The sequence below is a fragment of the Manduca sexta genome, chromosome 20, assembly GCF_014839805.1.
Source record: "Manduca sexta isolate Smith_Timp_Sample1 chromosome 20, JHU_Msex_v1.0, whole genome shotgun sequence".
NCBI lineage: Eukaryota > Metazoa > Arthropoda > Insecta > Lepidoptera > Sphingidae > Manduca > Manduca sexta.
The window spans coordinates 4,804,784-4,828,259 of NC_051134.1; the positions used below are offsets into that span (position 1 = coordinate 4,804,784).

A 23,476-nucleotide genomic window follows, 5' to 3' on the forward strand; every position below is an offset into this window, starting at 1 on the left:
AAACAATAAATAAAATACAATAATTATAGTATTTTTAGTCTATTCTTTACGGCAAATGAAACACCAATCACGGCGCATGACGTCACACGTGGGTAAAATGTAAACAAACAGACGTCATCTGGATGTCATACCGCGTTGTGTTATTTTAATGCTTTAAATGTGTTTTTTGTCACAGAACTGCTCTAATAATTAATATTAATTTATACGGGACGTTGTTACTATCTTCCAGCTTAACGTTTACAGATTGTTTAATCGTTAATCATAATGGACCGCAAAAAATATCGTTGGTGTGTCGTACCTGAATGTAATAATACTTCTATATCTTTACCAAACAAATTATTTATAGATGTACCACGAAAAACAGATATACGAGTAAAGTGGTTGCAGTTAGCAAGACGAACCTACGACGGAATGTCTGCAGACTCACCGATTTAGTTCTGTGAGGATCACTTTGATGTAAGTAAATAAAAAAATAGTGTTTCGGTTTAAAATAAATCGATGAATATTTCAATTAATTAAATCATTTGTACACCCAGGGAGGTTATGGTTATGAGATGTATTTATTTATGTTTTAGCTGCCACATGATATGGAATAGAATATTTATTTATATAGAATTCTGGTTGTTACACAGTAACCTGAGATTGCCTGAGATTAACACGGTCTATGCAGTGTTGCCAGATCATAATTTCTCTTTACCCCAGGATTATTTGGAATTTAAAATTTTACCCTTAAACCAATCATAAATAATTCGGTACTTTTTTTCTATATCCTTATCTATGCAGACGCCACTTCTTTCTTCACTTCCACTTCAATAATTATTAATTTAATTATCTCATTTTATTAGGAACAACTAGCTGTACACGAAAATTGTATTGAATAAAAAATTATAATTGTTTCATGGCCTACAATTTTTGTAGGAAACATCTTTGTCTAAGCTCAATATTTATTACAATACCGTGAAACAATAGCTTTAATACTTTAACTCGTAGAATTACCCCAAAAATTACCATAAAAAATACCCTGCTGATTCAGTTTTACCCTAAATCTAGGGTAAATAACCCTAATCTGGCATTATTGAATCACTGTTCAAATGACAAGACTTGTCAAGTTGCTTTATCCACGTATGACGTCACACGAGACGAAATGACATAATGTAGCGTTTGCGCGGGAATTATAGCTATTTAACATTTAGGCATGGTTTTATGTCCTTTTTAAGCTTTATTTGTGCAAAATACTATTTTTCTTGGCTATTTATATCCACAATGATCAATTTAAAACACCTTCTGAAAATTTGTCCGGTCCCCTATTTCTAACGCCAACCTTTATAGGCGACCTATGTAGGCAATATTTTCAAATGATTTACTCTGGCAATATACATTATTTAATATGACAGGTAGTAAAAAAGCAAGCTTGATGATAGTTTATACCATAAAGAACGAACAAAGTACATTAATAATGCCTTAACAAATAACCAGAAATACACATACCTCGGTATATGCTTGGGAATCGTTTCCTGAAATAGACGATAGCCGGTAGACGGGTGACGCCCCATTTGCGAGCATAGCGCGGGTCCTGCATCTTCACGAATGTGATGTCTAGGTTGTCAGTCTCACTATCAATGTTCTCGAGTTTGTCCAGAACTGCTCGACTCTCAGAGGACTTTTCATCTAAAACATAATTACATTGTAATTAATTTCATTTGTACGTTTTGTATGCGCTTGTAACACTACAAGAGAAGGCACAGCATAGAAACGATAATGATGTGGTTAAGTCTAGCTGTATTAAATTTTTGATACTCACAGAAGTAAACAGCCAGGAATTCATTCTCTTCCAACAGTTTATCCAACATCTTCCTATTCACTTCCTCAATCTCGTTTTTAATTTCAAAAACATCCTGAGAAGTGAGCCATTGCAGTACTCTGTCCACTTGATGCAAATCTCCATCATAAAGCATGGGCACTTGCTTCCTGAAATATACCAGAGATGGTATGTGGACGATGTTGTACGTGGCAGCGGCTTCAGGACTCGCGATCTTTACGAAATCTATACCATATTGATCTACTTCTCCATCAATCTGTTCCAGTGCTTCAAGTATTTCCGTGCATTCTGGACAATCTTCATCGTCATCTGAGAACATTGGTAAATTGTAAACGATATTCTTTATAGTAACTTAATACTATAACTTTCGTTATAGTAAACATACTTACAAAAGAAAACAACAAGCAAATGTGATTCGTAGAGAAGTCTCTCTAACATTCTTTCGTTGACTGATTCAATCTCATCAGCCAGCTCCCTGTTATCATCATCAACAAGCCATTCCAAAATGGATTCTTCATTTTGCAGGTCTCCCTCAAAAAGAAGTGGATTACCGTTCCTAAAAAGACGATTTATTTTTGACATTGAAATGCATTTATGAAAGTATGACGCCCCTTATCTAAAATACTATACCTGAAGTAAACCATAGCTGGGAAGGTCTTGATAGAATATCTCTTAGCCAGTTGGGGGTCTTGAATCTTTACCATGTGGATGCCGTATACATCGCACTCATCGTCAATGCTTTCCAATCCCTCAAGGATATGGTCGCAGATGTGACAATTTAATTTATCTACAAAAAATTATGTTTTAATACACACAAAATATTTTAATGAAGTAAGTTTATTTTTATATTGAAATCTCACAGAAATACACGGCCAAGTACTGCGTTTCCTCTACCATCTTCTCAAGCATAACTCTGGTGATAAGTTCAATTCGATCTTCAGTTTTCTGCGTTATCAACCATTGCAGCACTTCTTCTTCCTCAGCTAATAAGCCTTCGTATACATTTGGCACATTATGTTCGAAGTAAACGAGTACAGGGAAGTCAGTGACACCATAAGATTCAGCGATAGAGTAATCTTGAGTCTTTACGAATTTGATTCCGTGCCTGTCGCAATCATCGTCAATGTTCTCAAGCTCCTCCAAGATTCCGGCACATTGATCGCAGTCGGGACCATCTGGAATTTCCATATCTGTTGCCAATTATGGTGTTTTCACGATTTGTGAGTAAGTACTAATAAAGGATAAAACTGTTGAGGTTCAACCGTGTTTTCAGGAGGTCCTAAGTGCGTACTAACCTTGCAATCTACGTTACGAACATTCATATAAATCTACTAGAGTAATTGGTACAAAATAAATGCAGACATACACAAACATTTATTCCTAGACATAAGTAAAATTAGAAAAGTGCCTAAACAGAACATGCAACATGCAACAGAAGGATCATCTAAGTCTATGGGACGTGTCGTTAGGAAACAATTTATTGGTTTTTCTAAGGGATGAATGTACCCTCTTGCTCCAGTCCCTCTTCGTCGTCTTCCCTTTCTTTTTTTCTCATCTTTTTCATTGCTTTCGAATTGCAAATTTCGCATAACGTTTTGTTCCCTAATAAAAAGCAGTTAGGTTTATTATAATGCAGAAGAAAAACATCTTATTACCTTTATGCAAACAAAAAGTTACTGGTGGTAAAAACACCAACAACTTTAACACCAAGAAATATATTAGAGTATATACAGTAGAAAAGTTGGAAATTTAATTGCAGCTGCGTTAGTGTGTCATGTCTGTGCAGTGTAGAGGTGTACAGCGACAGTGCTTGCTTCAACTTACAGAAGTAAACTGCGAGTGAACTTGACTCTTGTATGAGATCTAACAAGTCTTGTCCCTCCAGTGCTTCTATTATATCCCCTGCTGGATTCTTCTGAGTCAGCAACCAACTCAATAGTTGCTGTTCGTCATACAAATCACCTACAAAAAAGCAAGGTAAGAATACATAGAATTATTACATTGTAGTTATAAATAGCTTTATGTTACAGTGTATTTTGTAACTGATTTATCAACTTACCTGCATATATGACTGGATCTTTAGAGCCCAATTTGAAAAACAAAACAGCAGGTAGAGCGAAAACTCCATATTCCTTCGCCATTTGCCTATCATCAATCTTCACGAAATTAATTCCAGCAGAATCGGCATCATCATCAATGTGTTCGATTTCAGCAAGCACTCTGGGACACTGTTTGCAGTCATTACTGTCTAAAACATGTGATATGTGAAATACAATTTGATTTATAGTAACCAGCAAAAAAATTACAATACCAACATCTAGGTTTCATTTTCAAAGCTTGAAAGATCAGTTAGTATATCTAACAAAAAAAAATTATTAACGTGTAAACACAAACTCACAAAAGAAGACAGCAACGTAATCCGATGTCTGTCTTATCTTCTGAAACATTTTTCTGTTAACTTTTTCAATATGATCTGTGAGCTCCATGTTTTCAGGGTTAGTCAGCCAGTCCAATATTTCTTCCTCATCGTCAATATCCCCATCATAGTTGATGTATTTAGTTTTCCTAAAGTATGTAATGCCCGGCGGATTACGGAATCCGTACTTCTTGGCCATAAGTCTATCGCTGCATTTAGCTATTTTTATACCGTACTCCGCTGCTTCGTCGTCTATCAACTCCACGTGTCGCAGAATTCTGGGGCTTTCTGGATCTTCTTCTTTATCTAGAATACATTAGCGTGTTAGTAAAATGATATTGCGCATAAATTAAAAAGACACATTTCCGATTTTTAAAGTACTTACAAAATATAACAGCCAAGAATTCCTTTGATTCAATGTATTTGAATAACTTGTCTCTATCTATTTCCTCTATGCTCTCGTCTTCTTTTTGCTTTACCATCCAATCCAGTACTTCAGACTCATCCAATAGATCTCCTAAAATGTTTCCACATTTTACTTCATGCTGAAATCCCTAATAACTAACATTTTATTAAGAAACCACATCCATTTCATTTTGGAAACTCACCGGCATACATCCAATAAAGGGCATGCGTGGATAACTACTGCTATACCATGCTGACATCATTCGTGTGTGAAATGAGTAATGACATATTGTTTTAATAGAAAACTGTATTTATTAACAAAAAAAAGTTGTTCCAGCGCCGACTCAACAATTCAACGTTTCAACAAATAAATAAGATTAAACATTCATGCGAATTTTCGGCCAAACAATACAACTTACATATCGACATAAAATCGCCACACAACGCCAGCACTGTTCGACCGGTCCGCTGCACAAGCTCTCCACCAACATGGTACATGAATGAACTGCTATAAGCCGTATTAACAAACCAGACCGTTGGCAGAGTTCGTGTGCAGCCGACCAATAAAATAAATTATAAAAGAAGTAATAGATAATTGAAAAGGTTTATTGCACTGATATCCGGCACTGAGCTTGTGAAGAAGTCGTGTCATTAGTTATGTAGATACAAAATAGTACATACTATATTTTTAAATTCTATAAATAAACGTAATATTTTATCAAATGTATTATTACAAAATAATGAGATTCCATGAAGACTAGAAAACTATAATATGAACATGAAATCCTTACAACAAATTATAAGTCTTTCAAGATGGCACGGCGAAATACAATTAAAAATGCCTTTGTGGTGTTACTGTTACGTCTCGTTTCTTTAACATAATTTCTAAATATTGGAATCAATTAACAATGAATATAACGATTTGTACACCAGCTCCTAACGTCACTATACGCTCCAATATTTAGTCTCCACGTGATCTTTAATTTATAACGTAAAGCGCAGTACTTTGAAAAGGACTTTTGATCGGGCTGTGCTCGCTTACTTAGCAACGCGGGCTTCTGTTACTGGTGACTGCGTGGCTTTGAGAGAAATATATTGTACGGGAGGTAGGGGGAGCCAGCGAGCACAGCCCGACCGCAACATGTCACAACATACAACCCTGTTAAGTGCTTGCAGGATCAAGGGACACGAGGTTATACAAAAGCTAGCAATGTTAATGCCATGACAAAGAGATGCATCGTTAGATCATACTAAATACTATAACAGAGGTGAGATAGATCTGCAAGGGAGATAACATTCGTGTCCACTTGATGCCGCGTGTGCACATCCCATTGCACTAGTACGTCGACATTAGTGCGTTTGATATTCTAACATAATTATTTACCACCACCAGATATTGTCAGACTCGAATAGACCACCTTTCTTTCCCTTAGACGGTTTATCCGGTTTGGCAAGGGCCTTGTTTTTGCCCTTGGTGGGTTTCTCGGGCTGTCGCGGCTTCTCCTTCTCTAGTTTCTTGTGCGGCACCTTGGTCGGCGTGGCTTTGGCTACTTTTGTCGGGCTCTGAACTTTAGTGGGACAGCACTGGTAGGGTTCATAAGTCATTTTTGGGACAGCCGGTTTCGCCCCCAATCCAATGTAGAAACAGCGATCGCCTGCAGTCAGTAAAAATCTTTGTTTACAACCCGTATATACGGTAATATTAAAACTGTTAACTGCAAGTTAATACTGTGCATTATTTATAATTTATGCGCCAGTTGTGAAGCGCAATTACATCTATATGTTTTGTTAGTAAGTATAAGAACTGAAAACGTTTAGATCGGAAGCGCGAATGACTGCAGGCGACAGCTACGAGTGCTAGGACCCATGCGGGTACCGATATTCGACCATGCAGATGTGACACTGGTGACTGGGGGCATCCCTCGTGCAGGAGCATCTCTCGGGGTCAACGCTACTTATTTACCTGTGAACATTCGTTTTATTCTACCAAAGAAACCACCATCTTGATCATCATCGTCGTCCTCATCATCGTCATCATCATCATCATCATCATCTTCATCATCGTCATCATCATCATCATCTTCATCATCGTCATCATCTTGTTCTCGATGACGAATGTTTTTAACTACCTTTGTTGTAGCCCCCGGTTTACTTTTTACATGCTTAATCCCAACTTTTTTATCATCATCATCGTCGTCTTCATCGTCGTCATCATCGTCATCCTCATCGTCATTGCCATCATCTTCATCATCATCATCATAATCATCATCATCATCATCGTCGTTATCATCATTGTTATCATCATCGTTATCATCTTCCTCATCATCATTGTTATCTTCATTTTCATCATCATCTTCGACATCTGCTTCATCATCGTCGTCGTCCCCGTAATTTTTCGCAGGAACCTTACTACTGCCGCGCTTAGTCGGAATTAAGACTTTTTGGGATCCCATGGATTTCCAGTCGGTAGACTTTACATTTTTAGGGACGTTTTTGTTGATAGGAACATTGCTTTTACTCCTTGAATGCCCCTTCAATTTATCACCATCTGCATTGGCCATCGACTTAACATTAGCTTTACTTTTATGTCGGTTGCTATCTTCACCTGCAGGCATTAGTAACTGTCATGCAAAATGACATAGCTCAAACATCCAGCATTTAACGCGTAAATATTGTTTTTGTCATACAAAAAGGAATCATAATTAAGAACGATGTCATGCACGTAATTTTTTGTAACTGAACATAATTTGAAAGATATTTTTAACCTTAGAAGACATAAAATTAAAAACGTTTATAATATGGATGTGGAATCTTACTTTTCTGATCTACAAGCCACTGCAGAACCTTATTTTCGTTCTTTAAATCACCTATAAACAGGATAAAGGTTAGATATAATATGTACACATAAATTTTCTTAAAATCCTCCTAATTTAGAAAATTTAAAAAATTATTAGGTAAAATTATTAAGAAATAGTATAATATGTAGAATTTATGTACAATGACTTACCGTCATACATAATTGGAACTCCCGTTTCGTAATATACCAACGCTGGGAAGCTGAATATTCCAATATCAGAAGCGAGTTTAGAGTCCTTAGACTTGACAAACTGAATGCCGTGTTTGTCTGTGTCGTCGTCTATTGTCTCCAGCTCTTCAAGAATGTCCTCACAAGTATCACAGTCTTCGCTATCTGTGAAAGAAGCAAAATTAAGAATAAATATTGTCTATCCTGATCGATATGACTAGAAAAAGTACAATCAAATACACAATTGTTTTTTATCAGGACACCAATAATTTTAGACAGTTATATGTATATGTGAAAAAATGAAGAAATAGTCTGTCTTTTATTCATAAACACTTCATTAGTCAACACGATAAAGATTTGAGAAATTTAAACTCTCTCAAATCTTTATCGTGTTGACTAATGAAGTGTGAATTCAAAGTATTCATATTTCTAGATTAAAACAAGAATACATACAGAAAAACACGGCTAGATGTTCAACATCGTTGATGAGGGCCTTCAAAGTCTTCCTGTCTACGTTCTCAATGATATCAGGCTGTGAATCGTGAAGCTCCAACACCCACTTGAGGATAGCCTCTTCATGCATTAGATCTCCTTCATAAATTGTCCTGAACTTGTGTCTGTAAAAGGCCAAAGCTGGGAGGTCGGGAAGGTCATATTCCTTGTCGATTCCATCATCAGAGGTCTTTACGAAATCAATGTCTTTCTCTTCGCATTCATCATCGATGTTTTCTAATTCGCTCAGGATCTTCTGCGATTTCTTGTCACCCTCTTTGTCTGTAAATAACAACCCATTGAACCATTTGCTTTACAATAGCATAAAAACATTATATTACCACTAACCAAACTACTTCACAAATTTAAATTGCTAATATACACTGGTCACTGAGGAGTCTAAACATTATTATAGGATACTTACAGAAGAAGACAACGATGTGGTCGTTTTCTTCCAAGATTTTTTCCAACATTTTGGCATTGACTTCTTCGATTTTGCCAGGAATTTCCAAAGTGTCTTCATCAGTTAGCCATGCCAACACTTCATCTTCATCTTCGATATCACCTGCAAATCAAAATTTCGCGTTAATAACTTTCATTTAATTTTTATTCATACCAACGTATTTTGCAAATGCTTATCTAGTTCTTGAATATCTGTCTGATAGTGTTTGCTTGATATCGACAATCTATTTTACAGATAGCTTTATAATAAAAATACGAGCCCGTTTATTAATGTTTTTTCGGAATTTTAAATTAACTAAAATTAGATTCAAAGCCAAAAGTACAATTTGTTTAATAACATACCTTTGTAAATAAGAGGGTCCTTGTTTCTAAAGAACACGAGTGTGGGAAAGGTCTTGATGCCGTACTTTTTAGCGAGCAAGATGTCCTCAGTGGTGACGAAGATGATGCCTGTCTCGTCGAGCTCGTCGTCAATGTTTTCTAACTCGTCCAGGATGTTGTCGCACTCCTCGCCCTCTTCACAGTTACCACCTGTAAGGTGTTAATAATTTTTTAATGTTGAGTTGCTCGTCTCTAAATTACTTTGGCCTAGATAAATATCCTCTAAACATAAAATAGATACAAATTATTTGATCTTTTTTGACTGCCTAAAGGTATTAGGACAATTTAAATAATAACTTCTTTTTTAAATTGAAACTAATTACGATAGTTATAAATAATAATACTCACTAAAGTACACAACAACGTATTCGTGTTCCTCAATCAAATCAGCCAAGATTTCGTCGGTAACCTCTTCAATAGTAGCGCTGTTCTTCTGCTCAATGAGCCATTCTAGCACTTCATCTTCATTCATCAAATCACCCTCGTAGATCGCTGGGATGTTCTCTTCGAAGTAAATCAAGGTCGGGAGGTGGTCGATACCAAATTCCTTTGCTTCAGCCTCGTTATCCATCCTTACGATGACAATGCCTTCTTTTTCTAGTTCATCGTCAATGTTTTCCAATTCGTTTAGGATTCTGATGTCTTGTTTGTCGTCCTTGTCATCTATAGAAGTTAAATCAAGTTAGCACTTTAAAGTATGTATTGTAATATTAGTATTGTACGAATCCAAGATCTGTACAAATTATTGACAATTTAATTTAAAAAATTACGCTACTATTATGAGATATTATCTTTCAACCAATGCAAAAATGTTCTATAAATAGATATCAATTAGAATACTCACAGAAAATAACAGCGAGATAAGGAGTGCTTTCGATAAGTTTGTCCATCATCTCATCAGTCACTTCGGGAATTTCGCTGTGACGTTTCTGATGAAGCAGCCATCCCAACAACTCTTCCTCTTTCATCAAGTCACCTTCATACATGTGCGGAATGCCTTTCTCGAAGAACACCATCGTTGGAATAGTTTCAATACCGTACTCCTTGGCTTCTTTGTCGTCATCAATCTTAACGAAAGCGATGTCATTCTGATCGCACTCGTCATCGATGTTTTCCAGCTCAACTAAAATCTTCTGACTTTTCTTATGATCCTTGTCGTCTGAAATTAATTCGAAGAACTGTATTTCATTTATATGTCAGTTCTTGACATTATAGACTACAGTGAATTACATGCGACGAGATCTAATTTTAGAATCGTGAATATAAAAACCTGGCATTGTTTCAAACAAGCCAATGTTAAGGCCTAGAGAATGATGTGTAAAAAAATGCTTACAGAACAGAACGGCGACGTACGGCATTTTTTCTATGATCAGGTCGAGCATCTCGTCGGTTATGTCTTCAATTTCGTCACTTTCAGCTTGATGTTTCAGCCATTCGAGGACTTTCTCCTCCTCTTCCAAATTTCCTTCATAATAAGTAGGGATGCCCTTTTCAAAGTACAAAAGCGTGGGTATCTTTTCAATGCCGTATTCTTTAGCTTCCTCATCATTGTCTATTTTCACAAACGCAATGCCGAGTTGGTCACATTCATCATCGATGTTCTCCAGTTCGTTTAGCACCTTCTGAGACTTACGGTCGTTATTATCATCTACAAATACCATTCGTTTATATTAATAAATCTTTTATTTGCTATAAAAGTGTAAGGTTTATTGCATATCGATATCGTAATCCAGATCATAAAATGTATACTGAGTAATTAACATTTCATGAAAACATTAAAAACATACTATCCTGCATCGGATAGTCCACTCTATGAAATTTACTACATAAACTGGTGCCAATGAATAATGGTATTTTTGTTGAAGTCATTAATTTCTAGTAATATAATGCACAACAAGGTGACTTACAGAAGAGGACGGCAACAGTCTTGCCGTCCTTGATGAGGCGATCCAACATTTCATCAGTTACATCTTCGATTTCGTCCTTCTCTAATTGGTCCACGAGCCATTCCAGAATTTCTTCTTCATTCTCAAGATCACCTATAATATTAATAGAATCTCGTCATTATCACAAACAAGCTTCACGCAAGTATTTTTGTATCAAATATTACCGTCGTAAACGTTAGGAATTTGCTTTTCGAAGTAGACGATGGAGGGCATATTGTCGATCCCGAATGCTCGCGCGGCTTTTTGGTCATCAATCTTGACGAACTGTATGCCGTGGCGGTCGCAGTCGTCATCTATCTTCTCTAGCTCACCGAGGACGGTCATTGATTCCTCTTCGCCATGGTCATCTGAAAAACAATTGCGATTATTCCTATTTACTTTTGTTAAATGTTTGGAACAGTGTCAACCTTGTTAGTAATTATCTAGATAAGAACACTTGAAATACGAAATGGTTTCTTTTGGCTAATACGCAGAATTATTGGAATTAAAATCTTTATTATTTGAATATATGCAATTGAATTGAATACAGGTTTAAAATTATGCCTCTAGATGCTAATATAAATGCTACACTAGTATAATTAAAACTACTTACAAAACAGCACAACAAGGTGGTCGACGTTTCCGATCAGTGTGTTCAGGGTTTTTGCAGTGACATCTTCGATAACGTCTTCCTCGTCCCCAGTAGATTTGTTAGCGATTAGCCATTCGAGCACATCTTCCTCCCTGCTTAATTCACCTAGAAGGTGAATAGGATTACAGATAGAACAAGTAAATATATTTTTTGCTACAGGATCATTATTTTCGAATATGGTGACTAAGGTACAATTACATTCAATTATGTGTCTATTTTTCATGCTGTTATATTATTTTAGGTGTATAGTTCACGACTACACCTAATTTACTTTACTACCGTACAATATCACAATTTATTTAATTTATTATATATTTGAACGTACGTAAATGTTTTGAATACTTGCTAGACTAACCTGGATATCTGAATAAACATTAAATATTATTATTACAGCAGTGTATGAGCGGTTGCTAATTGGCGATTTATAACGTCAACAAAGTAGCAATATAAGCTCTTATATTGCTACTTACTGTATGTACGTACAATTTTGAATCAAAACAGATCCTTCACATTCGCTTTATATTTTATGATAGCAATATCAATATCAGATTATCATAAGCTAAATCTCTAAATGAAATAAAATACAATAATATCGCTCGAAGATAACTTCAATTAAAATCAAGGTAAAATCTCTGGTGTATTTGAAGAAAGCTATTTCTGCACATGCGCAAAAAGATAAAGAAAACATGTGTTTTACCAATAAGTTACTTAGTTTATGTGTAATATATCAGGTGAAGTACGCGGTTTACGACCAATCATTTGCAGCGTAGTGAAAGTTTATCAGCGGGTTTGACGCGAAACAGCCACAAGCGTCGGCTTCGCTACTAGATTTTGTAATTCAAACGTCAGTAAGTAATGATGAGTCACAAACCTTCGTAGATAATAGGTATTTGATGCCTGTAGTACACTAGTCTTGGCAGATCTCCAAGACTGTACTCCTCGGCTAATTCCTCATCGTGGATCTTCACGAATCCGATACCAAGCTGGTCGGCCTCGTCGTCGATGTTCTCCAGTTCTTGAAGAGCTTTCGCGCATTTCTTGCATTCTGGCTTGTCTGGAATATCAAATCATCTCCTCAAATACACGACGGGACATTCGACTAACGAGGGAAAGTTCCTAGATCATGCTCCTTTGAGGATCGAAGCAGTGGAGTTAAGTGCATCGCCTACATGAATCGGCTGTATGTTAAAGAAAGTGTGCGAGTAAAGGTACATAAAGCGTGTCTCGTGCAAAGTGATAAATCGCCAGGTGTCGGCACTCTCGCTCTACCCACCAAACTAAAAGCTGTTCAGTGGACGCTAAGGGTCAAACAACTCTTCTAAGGTTGTTCTAGGTATGTGTGTGCATTCAAGAGTGCCATTGAAGTTGTCTTTCAGATATAAATAGTGTTTTGTACACCTTTGCTAGACAGCACACGGCCGTTCAGATATATAGGTCAAGGTCATTGTTAAATGATATTTTGGGTGCATGGAGAACACGTTGTGCTACGCACGATAATGAACATGAATAGGTTTTAATGTTAATTTAGTTGTCGTTAAGAAGACACAACGGGCATTTGATGGCGCGGTCGTCACACGTCGGTTCGTCAATCCGAGCTTGCTGGCGAGCCGCAAATAGCCCCACAAAAATAGCTCGCCTCACAGCCCGATAATGCAAACGTGTTTTTGATTCTAGGTTTCCTTTAGACTAGGCTCACGAACACCTATTTAGACACAACATGGGTGCTAGTTAGGCAGAAAGTTACTGCGGCTTTTTAGAGTTAATAAGAGACTATGAACGCAAGTGTTTAATTAAAGGTCATTAGAGTTTTGGCAAATGAATATCGATTGAAATTATTTGTTGTGTGTAGTTCTTATAGTGTTATTGTGTATTAATCATGACAGGGGTTGTGTTCATCGTCATTTGTATAAAATAATCGTGGTACTCTAATTTCCATAGAAAGTTCCTCCATTCGACTCTATATCGCGTATAAAGCTAAGAAGCACGGCTGAAACGTAAAACTACACCAATTCTATTCTATAAAGCGAGAAGAGTTACTGCCACACCGACATAAATAGTCCATGCCATCTGAGGGCCTTACTTACTGTTTGACGGGCCGCAACTTTTGTGATCGGGACCTACGCCAAAAACACTATCAAACACACCGCACAATATACAGACGCCTCCTTCAAACCTTCGTTAACAGATACGATGATTACTGAGCGAAAGATAACTCTACTAGACAGAACTACAATCATAGAACTTACAGTTTAACGTATGGTTAGTTGAAAAATGCCTCGAATTTACCACAATAGCTGATTTAAGAAAACCCAATCGTGTTAATTCGATACTTACAGAAGAGAACCGCTACATAGTCTGTATCTTCGATGATTTTCGCTAGGATCTTTTGGTTCACTTCTTCTATCCGGTCAGGAAGGTCCATTGCTTCTAAACTCGTCAAGAAATCCAGGACGCTTTCTTCGTCCATGAGATCTCCTACAATCACAGGTTTAAAACAACAGGGAATAAACATAGGTGAATTAGTTAACAATTCACTTTGAGCATAAATTTTAAGTTTTTTTGTTCTAAAAACATCCTAAATTTAACTTCAGCGAATTAGCATCTCTTCCGTATTGACCGATAGTTTCATCTAGCATACAATAAAGATGTTTAATTTTATAATTGCTGTCTAAATTAGGCATTCTAAACCTAAAGAGATGGCAAGAAATGGTGATAGTTATTATTCCATTAGCAAATTATTGAAATAGCTACAATTTCAAATATGCTTGGCTTGCTTCCTAAGAGCAGTTTTGTTGCCAATGTCACGGCATCTTTCCGGCAGAGTGACAGATTGGCAGTTTCGTCTACGTGTACGTAAATATTGACATAACAATACCTACTCCTTGAAAATAGCAACAAACTTACGCTTGGTGCTTTTTACGGCAGCATAAAATGTTAAAGACTCATAAACCTAGTGCTCCAGTTGTAATGTTGGATAACTAAAAATTACAATATTATAACAAAGACTTTATTTCACTTTAGTACACTTCATCGTGGAATGGGTTGGTTCTGTAAACACCTTTGTACCTGAAATTGCTAATAAACATCATTGAGTTTGTTTTGCCATTGCCATCTATGATTTGGACTCTAGATCAAATGTAACCACTTCTATTTCAGATCCATTAATTGTATAATACACGTGCAATCATTCTAAAATGATAACAGAACAGTCTGATGTCATAAGTAGACCTTCAATTCGTCTCAAAACCGCTCAAAAATAATAGAAACAGTCAACCGAAACCTTGGCACTCGAAGTCCGTTTGATAAATACGATCGACCTAAGATTAAAATAATTCGCTTTGATATTTAGTTTCATATACATGACTGTGTCTCCTTGCTCTGTTTGCTTTTATTTCGAGAGCACTTAAGACATCAGATCTTCACGTTGTCTAGAAGATAAAAATATTTTATACCTTCATTTATTCTACTATTTATATAATAATGTTCTTCGTAACGCGATATGAATAGGTAATAATGATGCCTCATAATAATATTACACCTACTTATATTAATAACGAATATAGAATATAGGAATATGAAATAGTTAACAATTAGATCTGACCTTCGTAAATGATCGGTTCCTTCTCACGGAAGTACGTGAGGGCGGGAAATTTCGTGATGCCATACTGTTTCGCCAGCCGCTTGTCATTGATCTTGACGAAGTCTACCCCGAAGGTGTCCGTGTCGTCATCAATCTTCTCTAGTTCGTCGAGCACTTTATCGCATGTCACACAGCTTCTTGCATCTGTGGACATAATTACATTATTATGTTTTGTCCAAGTGAGTTTGTCCATGAGAATGTTTCTCATTCAGTTTCTTAATGGTGGTGAACGAGCCACTTTTTGTAGTTCAAACTGTTGCTTTATGTAAAGCTAATCAATTTCGTAACGGAAAAGACTAAATTGTCATATTTTACAGTTCACATTAAAGTCAATATATCATTTTTTTTAACTTCATACTTGTATGGATTATTTTGCGTAAAATTGAAAATAATTCAAGTCAAGTCAAGTCAATTCAAGTCAATATCATAGAAAAACAAACGGAATAGAAGGTGATATTTATTCCATTAAGTAATAAATGTTATTATTGAGTATTGTAACTCGAAACCATAGTTAATTACTAGGAATTAAAATATTTTTCATCTAGAGTCACGCGTGATAAACACAGTGTGGTGCCAAAAGGGCCATACATAATTAAAAGTACTATATTATGTTGTTACTGTTTATGGATATTCGTGGCGCGTACAATCAGCCTAGTCACTTGCTTGTCTTATCATGTCATTGTATAAAAAATATCAGCTTGGCTAATCCATAAAAAAGAAACAAAGCCAACAAACATTTACGGATTAAAATGTTTATTGACAAGATTTAGATAGATAAAAATTTGATGAATAAACGAATATTGCAGAACCTAACTTAACATAATATAATTCAAAATACGCATTTCATTAGTTAATCCATTTTGTAATAGATACGTATTTATTTGTAATGCCAAAACTATTAACCACGCTTGCATTTGGCGGATAAACCAATGTTAAGATAATAAGTAAACGGAAACAGAAATTTGACTGTGGGGAATTTGTAATTAATTATTGTTTTGTCGCGCATACAGAAACTTACTGGTGGTAGTATATATTTTATATCCGCCCGGATAGCGACCACCGTAAACAAGGTGTTATAACCTGCCATAGTGACCCACGAGTGACGAGTTCCGGACTCAGCTTGTGTATGTCCGGTTCCAACAGGCCGGGATAATTATGTCGACTACCGAGGGGTAATCGTCTCTCGTCAGTCGACATTCTATTTGACCCAACTCGACTTACCATTAGGGGCAGTGACTACAGATTGACGTAGCCGTTATAAAAAAAAATAACAAGATATAAAGACTGGGAATGTGCGATACGCGCAAGAGAAATCTAATGTATAATAGATATATGTATGTGAACCCAGCAATCGGCAGATAAATTTGTGTATAATATAAATAATTTTGCCAGCTTGTTCTGGCTTACAGTAAACCGAGGTGATGCCTCACGTCATGACGCGATAACTTTCTGTTGCGTTTCATATGGTGAATAAGTGAGATTTTCGGAGGAACAATCACTCCCTTTCTTTTCCAACTCCTATTCTATTTTTTTAAGGCCAGCAATACTTATAGAACACTCCCAAAATAGAAGGTGTTTATGAAGTTTATTATTATCGTCCTATAAAACGAAATTATAAATTATTTAACTTTTATTGCAAAACATAAACGATGTAATCAACATAAGGGATATTCCTGGCATAGGTGTTCTGAAGCCAGACGATTGTTAATTAACGTATGCGCAAACGCAACCATGCCAAAAATATATTCCGCTATCCGCCCGTAGGAACTTACTAAATATAGATAGAACTAACTCTGCAATTAATTTACTTTGGTTCGAGGAAGCTGTTTGAAATAGGGCAAGAGACGAAGATTTATTGAGATGTAGATTTGCGTATTGACTGATCGTTGCGTGCTGTGAAGAAATTGGAAAAACCTGAGCATTTGTATACATTAAACAGGCGGATGAATAAATAACAATTATTGTTTAGACCATGTCTGGTAGTAGTGGTGTGAGAAACGCTGGTTTACATAACCGCTTGAAAACTTTGGAAAGTAAAATATATTTGTCATTTTGCGATGTCATGTCGGGATTTATAAGTGAGAGCGACAGTTATTTTCAGACAATATAGTGAAAGGATTTAGTTCCATCTTCTAAATGATAGCCTGAAGAAGACTTGGCACGACGGGGCTTCAGTTAAGATGCTTTATTGAAGACTGACTACAAAGATATTTTACTCTAATTAAATGCTATAGCAACAATAATATTTTTGGATATTGTGATCGTCGCTGCAAAAAATAATCGCGTGTATTTCGATTCATGATATCTTAAGGGGCAAGCCAATCGCCATATCTATATGATACTGAGTAGAATAACTCCTATATTACTGCCTGATCCAGGGATCGAACTCAAGACCTCAGCAGTGCAGTCGTACCTTAATACAACTACATCACCGAGGCAATCAAATTAAAAATATTTCTTTTAATCGCAAAATAATTTATTCATAAGTTGTGTAGCAGTATCATTACCAGAATTTTCAATAATAACGTTTTCGTTTTAGTAAATAAATTTAGTAATATGTCAAATAGAGAAATCTTCTATTCAAAATCTTTTGAAAAGTATAAGTTACCTGATTTAGAATTAAATATTTGTGGCAATATCTACAACCAAAACTAGTATTATAGTTTGCCTACATCACAGGTCTTCTTGTATTTTATATTTTTAGGTCAGTTAAATGGTTCCAACACCTCTATTTCTGCCAAATAACAGAATGCAAGGAGTGTTGTGTTCCTTTTTCAGCTCGAGGCAATACGTGTATTTTTTTTATCACATCACACATTTTCACCTTCCTGACCTTATTTACTGCGTGGGATTGCCGCGTCGTTTGTGTGCATCGTTTAGAATTTTTGTATAATTAACAGAAAAAATAGGATAACGCATCGCCAAGAATGACGTAAATCACAAATTGTAGCTGTTTGTTGTAATGGGCTGGATTTAGACCAGCGTCATAATAATGAAGACCTATGAAAGGTTCCAAAAGTAGTAAGATTAGTTCGTAACAAGGGTTACAGCAACTGTATCCTATGACAAGAATTTAAATGACCGAAATGTCCTTAACTCCTCTAACTAGATAGACGAAGTGAAAAGCACTTTTGTTCAATTCCATTACGCGACATTTTCAAGTGGCAAATGTTAAACCCAGGCCGTGGTCTTTAAGTATGATTTAAAGCTTGATCGCACAACACTCATCAACAGAATCTGTCAGTCAAACAGTTTTGGCATTGCTATGATTATCGGATAAGATGCATATTGCTTTGGCCAAGAACGGTAGTCAAAGCAACGTGCGCCAAATCTATGTCCACAACGTACCGAAGCATTAATTGTTTCGCAAAGCTCGAGTCTGTATACACAATTACATAGTCTTGCGCAACTAAAATAATTCAATGTAAGTTTGAAGTGGTTTAATTTGTACAAATGATATCTATTTAGTCATCAGTCAACAGTTTTGATAGAAAATAGGGAGATATGAAAATCGGTAGTATTGCCTCACAAAGCCTCCGACAATTAACAGATTTATTGTTGCGTTTAGTACAGCAAATGCTGGAAGCAAATATTTTCTACTCTCCATTTCTTTCACTCAAGGTCATGAATATGAAACGCATCTGATATGATCACATAACACGAGGTAATTACTAATTTTCATATCTGATAAAAAACGCCTACACAAATCTTGATTGGACGTTACACAGTGTATAAATCATAGTTACTAAACAATAAGACCCCGACTTTCGTCACTTTCAATCACTTGCCATACTGTTGTTACTGCCATTCATCAAAAAGAATATAATCACTACGTTTTACCATTCATTTTTGATGGGATCTGTCAAACACGAATGATTCATAGCAAAAATATTATTTTTAATTGAATCGATAATATTGTTTCAGATAGCCACGGTGAATGGGAAAATAAGCAACAGACTGTCGAGATCATTAAACGAAACAAACAATTGATATACGAATACCCAGGAGAAGATAAGTTTGATGGCGTCGACGAAAGAGCTCTTGAGAATACCAGTATAAAATTAAATTAAAGAATTCCAGCAAAAGTATAATTAAGTCAACGAACTTACAATTTCCTAAAGTACATTATAATTTGCACCATTCTGTCTTTGCCAAAAAAAAAACCCAGAGACATTACCACATATGTGGTAGGTACCTCATATGTGAGAGTCCGCCTTGGTAGGTACCACCGCAATGTTTATTTCTGCCGCCAAGCAGTCGCGTATAGTCACTGTTATGTTCCGGTTTGAAGGACATTGTAGTTACTGTAACTACTAGACATAGTGAGACTTAACATTTCATGTCTCAGGATGGCGAGTGCAGTAGAATACCAAACAATACTTTGTAATTCAAGGTGTTGGGTGGCGTTTCTGCTGTTTATAAGCGTTCGTATAGCTTACCATTAGCCGAACGGCGGGCTCGTCTCGTTATTCAATACAATAAAAAAAAACCTACGTATATAAATGCGTACTCGCTAGACATTTCTATTGTCTAAGTACAAACAGTTCCAGATTTATGAAAACAAACACATAAATCTGTAAATCAAGAGTTCATTACGAGCGGGTTCCGTTTACGACGCAGTGTTTCTGTGCCGGACCACATAATAGTGTAATTCGTGGCAACAAAGCTTTCAACTTTACATCCAACAGTTTATGTGCCGTGTCCGTGCTTTATTATGCAAACACGTGGAACGCCAATTAATGGTAGTATTTAAATGTCATCAGACTTATTTGAGTTCAGATGGTTTGATACCAATAGAAACAGGTAAACACTTATCAAGTTGTTAAGAGTATAATATTCGAATGATATGATATACTATAAGTGCTATAATAATTTTGAAACTATATCTAGGACGTAAATGCGTGTACTACGAATAGTGCAAATTTTTACCTTAATGTGGCCTCAATTTAGCTTGACCTGGTACTAGATAATATCTACAAGTATACCCACTCAGTCGTAAACTTACAATATTATAGTACCACGTAAATGGAACACTAAAAACAAATTTAAATATTTAACAGAGGAAATGTCTGTTAACAAAAATGTTTTTCATAGCCGTCATTTTATGTTATTTAATAAAAATAACTTCAAAGACAACACGTGCAATATTGTTTACAAGTTTTGAGTTTTTAAACATAAACCAACGGCGCTCTGCGTAGAGCACTCATTCAAGTTCGCGTCTATCATTATCAACATCATTCGACACTGCTTTATTATTAAAATTAACTTCCCTCACTAATGAATAGACTGCGCTATTATCATCTAACTTTCATCACACATTTTCCAGTTTCAGTTTCGTTTGGGTATCCGGATTCCGTAGTCACCACGGAGGGAAACCTGCGAATGGGATACTGGAATCCCTCGGCTTAGCGATTGCAGGGCCTTGGAGGAAAGTTGGGAGGGGAAAGCTGGAAAGGAAGTGTGGAGGAAGAATAAGGAAACCTTAGGATTGGAGGAGGGGAGAAGGCCAGGAAATGTTCGCGAGCCCTTATAGGGCTCCATGAGAATTGGCTACCATGACGTATACACACTTTACTGTGTGATTAGGGCCGCGACAAAGGTCCTTCCGAGAATTCGGTGAGAAGTGGAGTGGAGAGTGGAGACCGAGCGTATTACTACTACATTCACGCTTAGAATGATATCACCGTTCACGCTCGCATTACACAAGTACGCAGGACATACAAAATAAATAAGTTCATCTGTGGGCGATTCCAACATGTTATTTTCAGCGATGTATATAAGATAAATTCAAAATAAAACTATACTAACAATTCTCCTGACTTGATTTAGGTTAATAGTGGGAAGGGCAGCGAAAACGATTGCCTTTCCTTCACAATTGTTTTCGCATTATTCACTGTGGTAACGTTTGCAATTTACGAACTAACGCAACACTTCTGTTTTGCGCTGTTTCCAATCTTATATTAGTATAAACATAAGCAAAGTCAATTTAAAATCCACGGCAATATCGGAGGATTATTTTCGTACCTATGTACATGTGTTTGCGTGGTTAGTTGAAATGCTGTGTTAAAGTTTTTTGTTTATTATTTCATATAACTTCAACGTTTGTAAATAGCGTCTATAATTTGTCATTGTGTGAAATCTTTATTTTTATTACACTTGGGCATTATCCAGACACATTTAAAATTGTTCAGTGTGCGTAAGAAATTTTTGGAATGCTGTTATTTCGCTGTGTAAATACAATGTTATAGTTCGGTTTGTAAATTACACGATAGATCAGAAAATATGAAAACAGTCTGCGACTACCAAGAATCCGGACTTCAATTTCATCTTCTTCAAATAATCTTATAGTCTTTAAGTAATTGTAAGAAGTAATATAATATCGACAAGGGAAGCCGCAGAACTGAACAATTTAATTTCATTGTAAATAGCTTTATTGAGAACAATAGACTTCGAGCCACCGTCATCTACGTACACGTATTTAGGATTAGCAACTGATATTATACCTTGTTTAAATATATCACCAACGACATTAGATGAAGGAAAATTAAAATCACAACGACCCAGATTCACTTTCTAACCCATAAATCTTCTTTATCGCCCTCCGGGAATCTTTGTCCTCTCGAACTCGCGACAAGAAACAGTCAGTTTAAACGCTTTTATATTTTATTATTACCACGATGACGCGAATGGCGTCCCATTTCACGTATCTTGTGTATATTTAGCATTAACTGATTCATGGGGAAAAGGAATGGCCACGTAGAAAACTTGTAATGACGTACGGTCAGAATTTGGCAGCGTCTGGCCATTATGGCGGCAGTTGCTGCTGGATGTGTATCTGCGTTGACTGACGCTGGCGCTACATGCTACATGTTTGTAATATATGAAGTATGAGTTATAGCGCAAACGATTCACCTTGAGTTTGGAGTTCTGGATTCACTAGAAGTTTTTAGTGAAGAAGTGTTCTCAGACTTGCCAATGAACCCGACTCTTACATTTTATGTATCCACTGAAAATGACGATGCTCTTCAATATAAAATAAATATTATTTTGAAAGAATTATAAAGGTTTTAGGAGCGTGAACGCAAAATCTATTCTATAACTGTTATAATGATAAAACTCATGGATTTAAATAAGAGATGAATACTGACAACGAGTTTAATTAATTTTTTAAGATGCTTCAGGTAATAGAAAAATTTTAAATGACTAGTTCCCCATATAGAATTCAATCTAGTTTCCAGAGATCAGTTTCTTCAATACCTGATACCATCTCTTTATGAAAGCTTTTGCAAAGTGTATGAAGATCATTCGTGTGCCGAAAGTATTTATAGTGTAAGTTATTTGAATCACGGTAACCATGTGCTCTCAAGATTTATTTTAGAATTAAGAATCGACTTCCGTGATACCGTAAAGATGAGATGTTATAAATTCTATACAACCGCAACATTTGACGTCAATTTAAAATCTGAAGGACACTAATATCATTTTCTTTATTAAATTCAACTATTCGGGGTATTATTTAGGTAGTATACGATAGCAAAACGGTGATTAAGTAGTTTCACTTTTTAGTAGATCAAAAACATCATCACTTTCTCAGCAAGTAATTTATAAAATTCACTTTATATTCGTACATATCTTTATTACGTAAATATCCTTTATATTATAAGCTGTCTGTCTTAGATTATATGTTAGAGTAAATTAACCACCAATTCAACGTAGTTCAGTAATTTTTCATAATGAAGTAATAACTACTTTTATGTAGTTATACAATTGTAACATATAAAGTATTTAAGTTGTAAGTGGATCATTCCCACAAAATTTTTAAGGCGTAATATACACACAATTAAAGGAAACTGAATGAAATACAAAATTAATTTATATATACTGAGGACAGCTCACAGAATTTCAAAACTTTATTCCTGCTATTGCCCTCTTCAAACCAAGTCACTAACTTTACCAATTACCATAGTGTAAATAATCTAATTTGTCACTACTATAAATATCTATATTTATATCGATGTTCTAATCTGTATATTATTCTCGGAATGTAAATAGTAGACAGAATAGACATTAGTTTAAAATATACTTTTTTGGCAACCGATATGACAAGCCGACTTTATGTACACCGTGGGGAGATGCCACGTCACTCAGTATTACACAAGAGAATACATTGTCTTCATATCCAACTATGAAGAGAAAATTTGCAAAATGAAAAAAAAAATGATGCGGTACTGTGTATTTCTTCTATATTTTTAACTAGCG

At 35.9% G+C, this 23,476-nt stretch overlaps 1 protein-coding gene and 1 long non-coding RNA gene across 7 annotated transcripts in view; one reads left to right on the forward strand and one right to left on the reverse strand.

Annotated features, from left to right (window-relative positions):
- LOC115445721 overlaps positions 1 to 23,476 on the reverse strand; it is a 30,700-nt gene that overhangs the window by 1,973 nt on the left and 5,251 nt on the right. Inside the window, exons 2-25 of one of the 5 annotated variants that reach the window (XM_030172098.2) lie at positions 15,179 to 15,361; positions 13,912 to 14,052; positions 13,662 to 13,694; positions 12,449 to 12,631; positions 11,539 to 11,682; positions 11,111 to 11,293; positions 10,908 to 11,039; positions 10,334 to 10,648; positions 9,845 to 10,159; positions 9,349 to 9,663; positions 8,962 to 9,150; positions 8,582 to 8,722; positions 8,119 to 8,439; positions 7,648 to 7,830; positions 4,621 to 4,752; positions 4,218 to 4,541; positions 3,879 to 4,067; positions 3,644 to 3,781; positions 3,326 to 3,421; positions 2,680 to 2,994; positions 2,450 to 2,606; positions 2,209 to 2,375; positions 1,802 to 2,128; positions 1,489 to 1,668 (exon numbers count right to left, since the gene is read on the reverse strand). In XM_030172098.2, coding sequence (XP_030027958.1) covers positions 1,489 to 1,668; positions 1,802 to 2,128; positions 2,209 to 2,375; positions 2,450 to 2,606; positions 2,680 to 2,994; positions 3,326 to 3,421; positions 3,644 to 3,781; positions 3,879 to 4,067; positions 4,218 to 4,541; positions 4,621 to 4,752; positions 7,648 to 7,830; positions 8,119 to 8,439; positions 8,582 to 8,722; positions 8,962 to 9,150; positions 9,349 to 9,663; positions 9,845 to 10,159; positions 10,334 to 10,648; positions 10,908 to 11,039; positions 11,111 to 11,293; positions 11,539 to 11,682; positions 12,449 to 12,631; positions 13,662 to 13,694; positions 13,912 to 14,052; positions 15,179 to 15,361 — 4,803 coding nt within the window. Of the gene's footprint in view, positions 1 to 1,488; positions 1,669 to 1,801; positions 2,129 to 2,208; positions 2,376 to 2,449; positions 2,607 to 2,679; positions 3,010 to 3,325; positions 3,422 to 3,643; positions 3,782 to 3,878; positions 4,068 to 4,217; positions 4,542 to 4,620; positions 4,753 to 4,929; positions 6,296 to 6,603; positions 7,246 to 7,456; positions 7,508 to 7,647; positions 7,831 to 8,118; positions 8,440 to 8,581; positions 8,723 to 8,961; positions 9,151 to 9,348; positions 9,664 to 9,844; positions 10,160 to 10,333; positions 10,649 to 10,907; positions 11,040 to 11,110; positions 11,294 to 11,538; positions 11,683 to 12,448; positions 12,632 to 13,661; positions 13,695 to 13,911; positions 14,053 to 15,178; positions 15,362 to 23,476 lie in introns of those variants that run through there. The other 4 variants (XM_030172100.2, XM_030172099.2, XM_030172101.2 and 1 more) reach the window with 4 other exon arrangements.
- LOC115445727 lies at positions 414 to 21,027 on the forward strand. Of its 2 annotated transcripts, none has more exons than XR_003938852.2 (3): positions 414 to 456; positions 19,142 to 19,435; positions 20,544 to 21,027. It is a non-coding gene; the product is annotated as an uncharacterized LOC115445727 (long non-coding RNA). The 2 variants fall into 2 exon arrangements; XR_003938853.2 differs by lacking the exon at positions 414 to 456 and adding an exon at positions 3,708 to 3,796.